Source organism: Triplophysa rosa, linkage group LG11 (assembly GCF_024868665.1).
Source record: "Triplophysa rosa linkage group LG11, Trosa_1v2, whole genome shotgun sequence".
Taxonomy (NCBI): domain Eukaryota; kingdom Metazoa; phylum Chordata; class Actinopteri; order Cypriniformes; family Nemacheilidae; genus Triplophysa; species Triplophysa rosa.
In genome coordinates, this window is record NC_079900.1 from 23234405 (window position 1) to 23247813 (window position 13409).

The following is a 13409-nucleotide window of genomic DNA, read 5'->3' on the forward strand; positions in this document are numbered from 1 at the left end:
GTTTTTCATTTTTGCGAAAAAGGGTTAATGCGAATAATGGGACATGGAAACGCATTTACCGAATAAATTCCTCCAAAAAGTCACGAAACTGCACTATGAGACGGCGTAACCTGACTAACCAGAGTACTGATCTTATTACACAGCTTTGGAAAAGTCATCAAGTATTTCTGTAATTGCCTCTTAGAACTGTCACGACTGTGTTTCCCAAACAGCAGGCATTCACAAAAGCGTCGCATTTATTGTGTTTCGTAATCGTCGGCTTGCGCAAGTTTTATTATATATGAAAATTATTATATTCAGTGGCTTCTTTTACTTTTCTTACTGATATGTAGCGGCAGTTTATTAGGAAGTGACGGTTGACTAGTTGGATGGAAACGGTGCTTATTCGCAAATGTTTTATGCGATATTCTAATTTTGCGCATAAGTTAAATTCGCAACTTTGGATGGAAACCCGGATATTGTCTTGCTCCTCTGGTCTGTGCCGGTGTCATGACAAATCGAGTCTCCTCTCGAATCGGTCCCCTTTAGGACCCCGTGTGATTCTTTTGGCTAAAAGAACTTCCAATGGGTACTCTTTTTAGCGCCAGATTGCAATTCTTACAAAATTACATTACGATTTATGTCGCTAGTACTTTGTTAAAATTACCATTATTGTCTTTTTCACTAAATGCGTCATATAATAGTGGATAGATGAGGCTATGGGTAGTGAAATCAAACAAATCTCGTTCTTACTTATTTAGTTAATTACTATTATAAAACCATGGTAATTTTAAAATATCAAAAGTGATGTTTTTTGTTTGTTAAGCAGATGTTGACCCAGAAATACTGCCGTGTTTGTTACATCAAACTTATACGCTCATTTGTTTTTCGTAAACTTAAATTTTAACGTAATTTTAAAGCTTTTATTTTACCCTGCGTATTTAGCTCGCTAGAAGCTAACGCAGCTTCGGTTAGCCATACAACAACACATTGAGATAACAACTTTGTGATCGGGCATTACAACTACCTACTAGATTGGGTCCTAAGCAGACACAATTCACACGGGGGCCGAATTTTTCATGACACCAGTGTTTGCGTGTGTTAGAGGCCGTGCTGGATTAGTTTTGCATATGTGCATGTTTTTTTGTTTTCAGAAAGGATTACAGAGAGCTCTGTTAGAGTCAGGGCTTTGTACTGACAGCAGGTGTAATAGAACGGATTGCATAGACTTTACCCCTCGTTCACATTACAAGCGACTTTGTCACTGCAGGTGACGCCAGGGGTTGACGGTTAGGTCGCTAGTGGGCGTTCCCACTACCGGTGACGCTCACTGCAGGAGATGAGAGGAGAAGAATCACGTTAGCTCCCATCTTCTCTCCTATTGGCTGCCGGTCCCAAAAATCGCTCCTCATTTGCATAAAGTTAAACATTTCTCAACTTTGTCGCGTCACTTGACACGCCCCATCTGGTCGCCAACAGTTTCTACTGCTTGTGTCGCCGGAAGTCACCAGCATTCCATTGAAATGAATGGGATCATGTCGCTTTGTTGCTTGTAATGTGAACGGGGCATTAGTATTCATTGGTACAGACAAATTAAAAATTAATCTTTCTTGTTCAGAGGATAATTCTGTTATATATATATATATATATATTTATATGTATATGTATATATACATATGCATTATACTAACTACTGTCTGCTATATTATATTATAAATTTCACTGTATTGTAATCTCTCTTATTTTAACATTGCAAAGGTAGCACAGTTACATTACAAGTTAAGAAATATTTTGAGTGGGTTAATATTATAATGCATGCGAAGTGGTTAAGAAGTGAATATGTGATTTTTGCATGTTCACTTTTAAATAAATTTGGTTTCAACAAAAGTCCACAATCTGACCGGTTCACTGGAAAAAAGTTCCTGTTGGCTGGGAAACATGTCGCTTGATACAGCACCTGTGAAATCTGACATCATCCATCTGAAATCCCAAGAAATGTGATGTCGGCATTACATCATCACACAGTGATCCACACTAATACACGGATATGAGACTATTGCTGAGGGATCAGGAATAATCGAAATGTTTCTCTCTCTCTCTGTCTATCAGTCGGAGATGTTGTTACAGCACCAGTCGAACCCATGTGTGCTGAATAAAGGGAAGAAGACTCCTCTGGATCTGGCCTGCGAGTTCGGCCGAGTGAAGGTTGGTGATTTAGTTTCTACAGGGAATGATGGGAGTACATTACTCCCAGTGTGTCTACAGTTGTTCTTCATGATGCCATTTGTTACATCACTGACACCATGGTTACATATGAAAACACATCTGTTTGTTATCACAGACATTGATAGTGTTGAATACACTAATAAAATCTACGACCAGGTAACATTTCAGCCCAAAATCTAAAGACAAAATGTAATGAATTTGTATTATACACTGCCCGTCCAAAAAAAGTCACCACCTGGGCAGTGCTGTGATCTGGGGTTGCTGCAGTTGGTCAGGTCTAGGTTCAGGGTTATGTGCCCAAAGTATGAGGTCAGCTGAACAAAGACATTTATACAGATTTGGAACAACTCGAAGGTGAGTTTTTGGGTGAAGTATCCCTTTAAAAAAGGAAAGTATGTTAGGACTATTAAAGATTTTGACACAATGTTCCTTACAATACTCAAGATACACTTCAAACTTTGAAAGTTGAAAAATCTCTTCCTCATCCTACTGTAGAGATCAGGGGCCTCATATATCAAACGGGTGTACGCACAGATTTGATGCAAAATTTGTACATTTTCACTTAGGGGGTGTACTCACTTTTGTTGCCAGCGGTTTAGACATTAATGGCTGTGTGTTGAGTTATTTTGAGGGGACAGCACATTTACACTGTTATACAAGCTGTGCACTCACTACTTTACATTGTAGCAAAGTGTCATTTCTTCAGTGTTGTCACATGAAAAGATGTAATAACATATTTACAAAAATGTGAGGGGTGTACTCACTTCTGTGAGATACTCATTAAAAGGGGGAGATCTGAATCTGTTTATCTGAGATTGATAGATTTCACATCTGATAGAATGGCGTACACGCGTTTTCTGTGCGTATGTTTGTTCTATGAATCACACATACTCATTTTGTGAAATGATCGTAAGATCAAATTTAGGACGGTTTCTACGCAACATTTTATAAATGAGGCCGCAGACGTCCATGTTTGATGTCTACCTTTAAATGACTCTTTTGGGTGCAGTGTGTTTACAGTGTGTACAATAGCAGAGACATCTGAGCATTATCATTCAAACGGTATTGTTTGAGTTAGTTGTACTGTACATTCAAAGCCATTGAGATTGAATGGGTTTCTATTGAGGGTCAATCTGATGCATAATGTCTCTTAAAATAAAACACAACTACTCTCATATGAGCTGCCCTGTCAAATTTGTGAGACTGACCCATACACACCAGAGATGATAATGATGTATTTTTCTCACTGTACTTATTTCTGAATGTGTCATTCCTGTGAACGAGCTCAGATTGCAGTAGCTGTTTTTTGGGTGGGGGGTTCTCGCACACACATGCCCGCTGGTGTGTATTTTTAGATGCTTTTGGAGGTGTTATTTTAATGCCAGTGTGTGTTTGTATGTGTGTTATTGAATCAGCTGCTGTATTGAGGCATCAGGGTGCGGCTGTAACAACTGCATAACGTCTCACACTCACCCTACAAGTCCACCGGCACTCAGTACAGCCCCAAAATCCCAGAAATTTGTCGCTTTTTAAGGGTGTCTGCAAAATGCTTTCAAGAACACAATGTGTGCAACAACATTTGCAACGTATATAGAGATAGAACATTTTGCGCATTAACTGTAAATCAAGTAAAGAAAAAATGTTTTTCTATGCACATGAAGGACGGTTTACACAGATATCTGACCTCACTGTCATCAAGTCTGTCTGGAATTACACAAACAGACAAAAAACTGAGACAGCCTAAATCCATGATAATTGTGGCAACATCTTTGAGAAGATGAGTCAGCGACTTGAGGGGTTATCATGTGTTGTTCATATACAAATCCAAGTTCAATGTCTCGAGTCTAAAAACACACTAAAGCAAAATATATTTAAAAAAAAACATCTTAAAGGGGTGATATGAAATGGCTAAAACGAATATTATGGTTTGTTTTAGATGTTATGTAATGTGTATACACGATTTAAAGTTCAAAAGCGCCGTGTTTTCTACATACCGTGCGTGTTTGTATCTCCTCTTTGCCCCGCCTCTCTGAAACGCACAGATTTTTTACAAAGCTCATGGCTCTGAAAAGCGAGGTGTGCTATGATTGGCCAGTTAACCAGTGCTTATTGATTGGTGGAATTCTGCAAGCGTGTGAGGGGAATGTAACGCCTCTTACCATATTTGGAACATCAGGTTCCAAAGCAATTGTACTGACAGGTACGCCCACCTTACTTGCGTATACATTTGGGCGGTCTTAGTCAACTCATACCACGAACTGACGTAGATTTGTGGGGGTGTGGTTACACGAGGTGTTTCAGGCAGGTCTGGGTGAGCATTCGCTTTTAGATAGAATGCATCTTTTGTTCCCACACTTTCATTTGTGCAATTTTGCATGTCTAATACATGCATGGGCAGCTTATAACACACCAAAGACACAGAAAAACACGTATTCGCGCCATATGACCCCTTTAAAGGGACAGTTCACCCAAAAAGGAAAATTCTGTCATCATTTGTTCCAAATCTGTATAAATGTATTTGTTCTGATGAACACAGAGAAATATATTTGGAAGAATGCTACAGATCTTGGACCCCATTGACTTAGTAGGAAAAAATACAATGGTAGTCAAATGTGCCCCAGAACTGTTTGCTGTACAGAACAATAATTTTTCCTACTATGGGAGTCAAGATCTGTCTGGTTATAAGCATTCTTCCAAATATCTTTCTCTGTGTTCATCAGAACAAAGACATTTATACAGATTTGGAACAACTCGACGGTGAGTAAATGACAGAATGTTAGTTTTTGGGTGAAGTATCCGTTTAAAACCATTTTCCTGATGAAAAAAAGCATTATCATTTGTATGAATTGCAAATGTTTTCAACCTCTTCACATTCTTAAAACTTGCTCTACTCAGCTGTCAATCCCACAATCCCCTGCAGAATGGGAAAAGATCAGGCTCTGCTCACACTGCACCGGAGTACACATACGCTTCTTCTGTTTTATTCCCGATGGTCATCTTCTCTCTCTCTCTGTTTGTAAATGTGTGGATTTTGTGGCCCAGATGTTTTGGGGTGGTAATGGTCTTTGGAGCACATTTACAAGATCTCATCCACACCTGTATGACCCCCGAGAGGCACCCGTGTGTGTGCGTGTTCAGTATTTCACCATTTTTTGTGCTTCCTGTCTTTTTCATTTGTCCTTTCTCACATATTCTTTCTCTCTTTATGTAGAATCAAGCATGTTTTCCAGCGACCACAGATATGAGTTTGACTCTCATGTGAATGTACATCAGTATAAACAGACGTGTTCAATAAAAGAAACCATGTCACACATTTACATTGTAGACTACAGGAAAGATGAGATAAAATGGCAATAACATCCTTCTGTGTCCTGTAGGTGGCGCAGCTGTTGTTGAACAGTAATATGGTCGCATCCCTTTTGGAGGGGGATCAGAAAGACGCATCAGACTCGAACTGTAACACTCCTCTACACCTCGCTGCACGCAACGGACACAAAGACATCATCCGGTGAGCTCTCGTCTGTGTGTAGTACATCTGTAGCCATCAATCTCAGCTGTGTCATCTCTCGAAACTGCATGTGACTCTGTGGAGGTCAGCTTGACTTTCTGCTGTGCTTTTAATGCATCACACTGTTGATTCTTGGGCTGGTGGAGGTTAATACTGACATAAACACAGCCGTTAATATAAAGACGTACTAAAAACACTGGTTATGAGACATTACATTTATGCGTTTTGCAGACACTTTTATCCAAAGCAACTTACAGAACATTCAGGCTATACTTTTATCAGCATGCATGTTCCCTGAGATGACGTGCGGCATCACTGACGTCAAAACTGCATCTTTATTCCTCATATCTTAATACATGTGTGAATGCATGCTGTATATGAGATTTGGGTCGTTCAGTGAATATTGAAGTATGTCAAAGACTTTACAAAACAAATATCTGACCTTCAATTCGTCCTTTTCATTGACATTAAATTGAATATGGGTCAAAGACGAAAAAGGGTATAAGCATAAAAACAATAAGTGTAATACTGCTTTAAATTGTGGTTCTTCAAAAAAAAGAAAAAGTTTTCTTTTGAATTTAATTGCATTTTTGTTTTTGTTTTTCTGAGCAAATTTTCCCCTAAATTTACAGAAGACGCCCACTAGAATGTTAGTCAGTTTAACAATCTTGTCAGGCATATTTACAACAAAAATCTATTTATGACATATTAAAAGACTTCAATTACTTTCACCCCAAATGCTAATTAGTTGTAATTTTCTACTTCTTTTTTTTGCCACTATCCTAGGTTTTGCCCATTTGTCAATAAGAATTTTTAACTCATTTAAAGCACAATGAAATGTAATACGCTCCCTTATTCTTTTATATATTTTAATATGTACAAGTCAGAATTTGTACATAAATATTGTGTTACACTGAATGACAATATAACATTATTTCAACCAAATTTAGACATTTAATTCTCCAACAAACTTAGTTGAAACCATAAAGTAGACATTTTACTTACATTTAATGTGCTTTCTATGGACATAAAATCACTTTTGTACATTTGTTTTGATGGGGACAACATCTTTGACCCATATATAGTTGAGTAGGTGTTTTGAGATAAAACACACCCACCATTGCCAGACACAGACACCCATGCCATCAGCACAGGGTCAGACTGTACCAGACAGCCAGTGTCACTGACTCACCTATTATTATGTAGTGAATTATTATGTAGCCGCAATAATTGTGTAGTGAAAATCTAATATTTTGATATAAATCTTTAGTGCTAACTGCATTACAGTAATGAGAGTATATTAAAAAGAACCTCATCATTCCGAATAATATATCCTCCACATGTATGTTTGTTTTTAAGGCTGTCACACTACAGCAGATTCCCTTCTAATGCCTGGCATCCCCTGTACAGCACTGAAATTTCACCCCGCTTTCCCACAGATGTCCGTCTCTTTTTCTTCCTGATGTGTGTGTGTGAATTCCACACGTCCGTGTGTTGGGCCCTTCAACGTGTCTATATGATACAGTGTGCTACAGGAGGATGTCATCTGTCGGCTACGGGAAACATTCCCTTCATTCTGTTTTCCTCTCTGTCTGTTAGGCTTCTTCTGAAAGCAGGTATTGACATCAACAGAAGCACTAAAGCTGGCACAGCGCTCCATGAGGCCGCCCTCTATGGGAAGACGGAGGTAGTGCGGCTTCTCCTTGATGTAAGTTCACCTACCTTTGAAGACATCTATACGTTTGTTATTAAAAGCGTACAAATGAAACATGAAATCATTGCCAGATTGCCAGACTGTGTGATCAGTAGATGCATTGAAGAGTGTGATGTGTGTGTTCTGACACTGGCAGGCTGGTATAGATGTGACCGTCCGTAACACTTACAATCAAACAGCTCTGGACATTGTCAACCAGTTTACCGCATGCCACGCCAGCAAAGATATCAAACAGCTCTTACGAGGTGAGATGTGACCTGACGTGTGTTTAACACAGACTGTATTTAACCTTCATATACTGTTTGTGGATACAGTGCTAAGTTTTCTCTTTGATATGTGAAGGTTTACAGAGAGCTGTCATTTAGCAGCATGTTTAAACTCAGGATTATGTTCTGTATCTGCTGCTTTACTCTTGGATCAAAGAAACCAAATACAACATCTTTGTTATGTGTGTTTAGAGGCTACAGGAGTTCTTCAGGTCCGAGCTCTGAAAGACTTCTGGAACCTTCACGACCCTACGGCCCTGACCATACGAGCTGGAGACGTCATAACGGTAAATCCATCGACCTTCTTTCATTAAAACTCTTTCATGCAAATTCACAATAAATACTCTATACCAGGGGTGGCGAACCTGTTTGGCATGATGAGCCAAAAAATATACCTTATCACTGCAAAGAGCCACATATATGGAAAATACTGTCTAACAAGAACTTTTACACAAAATTACATAAATGAGCCTTTATAAGCCTACCTTTTTTAACATTAGTGTGACACCTGGCAGTCTTTCATTTCCACAATACTTTTTAGGTTTGGCTTGTATTCAGTTGTGGCGACTCGCAGTAACTCTTTCACATGTCTGTCAGTAAGAACAGAGCGATGCTTTGATTTGACTTGTTTCAGGGTGGAAAAAAGTGATTCACAGATGTAAGTCGACCCAAACATTGACAACAGTTTGAGTGCAGCCTGTTTGACATTGGGATATCTCTCAGTTGGCACCATGTTCCAAAACTCCACGGTTCCTTCCCCCAGAGTACACTTAAGTCTGTCATCCTTAGAAAGTTCAATTATTTCAAGCTGAGATGCTGCTTCATCTTCCACTAAAGGGGCTTTCAAACAGTCTGTTTCAGCAGTGAACGGGTTGATGAGGAATGTAATCTCATGTCTTTTTTGCCGTAAATCAGAGAATCTGTTTTCAAAACTCTGCTCAAGATTTTCAAGGAGTGTTGCATACCGTTCAGCACTCGCTTTTACAACCTCTGCTGCTTGTTCACTTGCCTTCAACAAAGAGGGAAAATGTGTGAGCTCTCTCTTTTGTAGATGTGTCTTGAACAGCTTGAGTTTGTTGATAAATGTGAAAACACTCTGCACCAAGTCAGGCAGCATCTTTAACCTCCCTTGCAGATCCACATTTAGTCCATTCAGATAATGCAGCATGTCGACCAAAAATGCCAAATCTGATATCCACTGGGGGTCATGCAGCTCAGGATAGTCCTTCTCTTTCTCCGCAAGAAACACCTTCACTGGATTCAACAGCTCAAAAAAATGGGAAAGAACATTACCTCTTGAAAGCCATCTCACAGTGCAGTGCAGAAGCACATCAGATGGAAGATCTTCATCAAGTTCAGCAATGAGATTTCAGAACTGTCTGTGATTGAGAGCATGCGTGCGTATAAAATTGACAATTTCCAGCACAGGTTTCGTTACGTGGTCTAAGTTTAGTTTTTTAGACACCAAGTGTTCTTGGTGAATAATACAGTGAAACTTCCAAAAATCTGGAAAACGTTCATCAGCTTTACACAACCCTACAAGGCCATTCTTAGATCCGACCATAGATGGCGCTCCATCCGTGGCAATTGTGGTTAGTTTTGATAACGGTAGATTGGCTTTCTCAACAGTTGTCATCAGTGTCTCTTTCAGGTCCATGATCACGAGTCCTGTCTGTCAGTGGCATGATGTCAAGCAGCTCTTCTTTAATCGTGCAGTCTTCTGACACAGACCGAACAAATATTGCCATCTGTGGCTTATCCTGAACATCGCAGGATTCATCAACAGCAATGCTGAAATACATGCACTTCTGAAGATCGGAATATAAATGAGTTTCAACAGCATTATTAATGTCCGATATTCTTGGTTCAACAGTGTGTCGTGACAATTGAAGGTCCGCTACCGAACGTTTCAAATGTTCGTTTTCGGGACAAAAAACATCAATAACATCATTGAGGCACTTTTTAATGAAGTCCCCTTCACTGTACGGCTTTTTAGCTCGCGCAATATTCCATGCCAGCTGATATGATGCTAATGTGACCGTCTCTGAATGTTTGGTAAATTTCCGAAAGAGCCGAGTTTGCTTCTCTGACTGACGTTTCAACGTTTTTACCTTGTGATTTCGAAGTTCACTGCCTTTGGGAAATTCCCGGCCCTCGGTAGGATGGAGTGTGGTGAAATGGCGCTCAAGATTTGAAGCCTTAAAATGCGACAGTGAAGTCTGACATATCAAGCAGAATGGTTTTCCGTTTCTTTCAACAAAAAAATATAAATCCTCCCATTCAGATTGAAATGTTCTGTGCTCATCTACATATTTGCGTTTAGCTGTACGCTTCCCTGACTCCGCCATGATGATTGCCAATTATTTAATGACTTTATATATTATATTTATATAATGACTTTATAAGACTATATATTGCCAATGACTAAATTATCCATTTGCACAAGTGTACATACAATCTGTTAATATGTATATTCTACTATATACTACCCGGTACAATGTCTCTTATATGTTATTATCCCCCATTTTCTGTAAAATAGTCTTTATTTTATATATGCACAATTTAGAATCTTTTAGACTGTAAATCGTATTATATTGTATTGTCATTGTGTTAAATGTCTGTACTAGAAGCTTCCAACACCAAAGAAAATTCCTTGTGTGTGCAAGCACACTTGGCAATAAAGCTCTTCTGATTCTGATTCTGATTCTGAATTACAGTACGAACTAGACGAGGCTAGCCGCTAGTAGCGCATGACGTTCAGTACAAAAATAATTATTTAAAAAAGATACATTTCATTTTTTTATTTCAAAATTAATTTGTATACATTTCTGTTTAGTTTAGTTCAGTTTAATATTATTTAAAAACAAAAAATGCGATTAAGAAGCAACTTGTGGATAGATGATTTAAGAGCCACAAAGAGGCAGTCAAAGAGCCGCATGTAGCTCGAGAGCCGCGGGTTCGCCACCCCTGCTCTATACCAAACTCATGTTTCTTTTGAGACTGAATTTACTTTCTCCCTGCGTTTTCTATACTTTATCTTTGTGTTTACGTGGCTCTTTAGGTTCGTTGCCTTGTTTCTTAAACTGTGCTAAAGATAAACCCGCATGTTTATTTGTGAACTGAGTCTGAAGCAGATTTTCACGCAGCATTGTTTCACAGGAAGTGGTGGGCAGGAGATAAGTACAGTGTAGGACTCATTTACCGAAGGAAAACAAGGGATCTGATATGAGCCCAACGTTTCTGCTGATGCACTGCGTCAACACTTGTTGTGGTGCCTGTAGCTATTGTGTGTTTGTGAGTGTTTGCGTAGGGTGGGCCGCCGGGGTCATGTTATCTAACTTTCAAAAGCTTTTAAATCGCGCATTGTTATTGAACTCCCGACCTGCATTTCTGTTTTGACTGGTTGTCAAGGACATGAAAACGTGTTGGATTGAAAATCCAGTGGGTGTGTTTACAGGCAGTATGGATGAGGTCACAGTGATGTCAGCAGAGATCCTAAGCTCTTTCAGTTTGTCCCAGTTTCACTTATTTATTGTCTTGAAGCGAACCAACAAGCTTCGGGATGAAACATCAACATAACAATGTAGTGGAAGACAAAAATTTACAATACTGTGTGCTTGCACATTCTGTAAACTACATTGAAAACAATGTGAACGTAATAAAAAAATCTATATAAAACTATGAACTTATGTAGTAATTGATAAGGATAAAATGCCATATACTGTATTTGAAGGTTATTTATTTATCTTTCATCTCCATGATGTACACTAAAACAACTTTATATGCATGTTTTTTGTCTTGCTTTCGTTTTACGGATAAAACAGTGTTGGAAAACAAGACAAAACAGAGCAAGACAATGATTTTTGCAGTGTGTCTTCTGATTGGTTGATCTCTCGTCAGGAATTGTGGGTAGTGTAGTAGTCAGCAGTGAAATGTAGTTGTTTAAAATTTATGTCGACATGCTATCATTAGGAGCCAACAGTACTCTGGATGTAATTGTTGGGTATGATCAACAGGTCATAGAACAGCACGTGGATGGACGCTGGAAGGGTCACATCCATGACACTCTGAGAGGAACAGATCGAGTCGGTTACTTCCCACCATCCATAGTGGAGGTCATCAGTCGACGCTCAGGTGCGATCATACAGCGTGCTCTCTAACTGGTCAATGTGACCTTTTTCTTGCCTTTTTTTGAATCCGTAACATACTGACAGATTTAACTCCATCCTCCTGGCACTTCCCACGTAAATAATATTCATCTCTAACCTCCATCCGCTTACATTAACCCTCTGCTCCTGTCATGTCTATGTTGTCCTGTAGGGGGCACCCTGTTACGACACGCCTCTCTGCCCTCCCAAAGACAGCAGCTCTCCAGATGCGCTCTTGGCCCCAGCTTGAGTGTGAGCGGGGGCGGTGCGCCTCAAACCGACGACTCCTACACTCTATACACCCCTAACCCTCACCTGGTACTCCCCCACACCAATGGTCTGAGCACTAACACAGGTATATTTCCTAACTGTCGTTTCACACGCGAGAGTTTGGTGCGCAGTGTTTGGTTTGTTTTGTTGATGCGAGTCAGTTTTCAGAACTCAGTTGAGTGCTATAGTTTTAGGTTGTGTTTACACTTGTATGTGGGTCCTCTTGGTTAATTTGGTCCAGACCAAAAAAAGAAATGAAACATGGAGTCCTGGTTTGCTTAGCCTTCACACTGGCTTTTTAACAGGGTCAAAGACGTTAAGATGTCCCTATCAAAAGAAATGTACAAAAGTGATTTTATGTCCATAGAAAGCACATTAAACGTAAGGAAAATGTCTACTTTATGGTTTCAACTAAGTTTTTTGGAGAAAAAATGTCAAAATTGGGTTGAATTTATGTTATATTGTCATTCAGTGTAACACAATATTTATGTACAAATTCAAACAACATGCTTATTCTGACTTGTACATATTAAAATATATAAAAGAATAATGGAGCATATTACATTTCATGCGCTTTACAGGTCTCCTCAGATGAGCACCTTCAACAAGATGGTATGATTTATTAGGGTCTTCATGAAATGTCTGGAACATATTTTGCTTAAAAACACTCAATGGCTGTGTAAACAAAACCCTTCTTGCCTCGTCAAAAACAGCTATGCTCACAGCAACCCGTTTTGGTGCATGTCTCTTTAAATGATGATGAGTTACAGCGAACCCCACCCCCTTTCCGTCCAGCGTGTCAAAACGAAACTAACCCCAGTGTTCGACCCTGTTCATTAGCAAAACAAACAGCTTGCCGCTGCTAAACATATTAACGCACATAATGTATTAACAATCATACAGCTAAACTTTAAGTTTAACACTGGCTTTGAATGTTCTATTTAGCCTGTGGCTGACTTAGCTCCCTTCGCTATCATATGCTAACGTTATCCTCCTATATATACGGTACATTTACGTCAATTCAGACTTAATAAATATTACTTACATCGGCAGTTTTGTCTCGTTCAGTCGGTCTCGATCCCTCTTGAGGAACAACTTTGAAGTTAATCCTGCTTGTACTGTCCCAGGTTGAAAAAGCACTCCGGCTTGAAGTGATTCGCACAAACAAGCAGGTTTTTACTTATGGTTTCTGATGGATTTCCACTCAAAATAAAATAAATCCACTCCTGTCTCTTCCTAGGTTTGGACTCTGTGCAGCGACTACATTGCTTGTTGTCCACGAACTTTAGCCATGGCGT

At 39.4% G+C, this 13409-nt stretch overlaps 1 protein-coding gene across 6 annotated transcripts in view; it reads left to right on the forward strand.

Moving 5' to 3' along the window:
• LOC130561977 (caskin-2) overlaps positions 1–13409 on the forward strand; it is a 60640-nt gene that overhangs the window by 39069 nt on the left and 8162 nt on the right. For 4 of the 6 annotated variants that reach the window (XM_057346689.1, XM_057346690.1, XM_057346688.1 and 1 more), the window contains exons 6-12: positions 2089–2184; positions 5583–5713; positions 7313–7421; positions 7564–7672; positions 7886–7980; positions 11710–11827; positions 12014–12196. In XM_057346689.1, coding sequence (XP_057202672.1) covers positions 2089–2184; positions 5583–5713; positions 7313–7421; positions 7564–7672; positions 7886–7980; positions 11710–11827; positions 12014–12196 — 841 coding nt within the window. The remainder of the gene's footprint in view (positions 1–2088; positions 2185–5582; positions 5714–7312; positions 7422–7563; positions 7673–7885; positions 7981–11709; positions 11828–12013; positions 12197–13409) is intronic. The other 2 variants (XM_057346692.1, XM_057346693.1) reach the window with 1 other exon arrangement.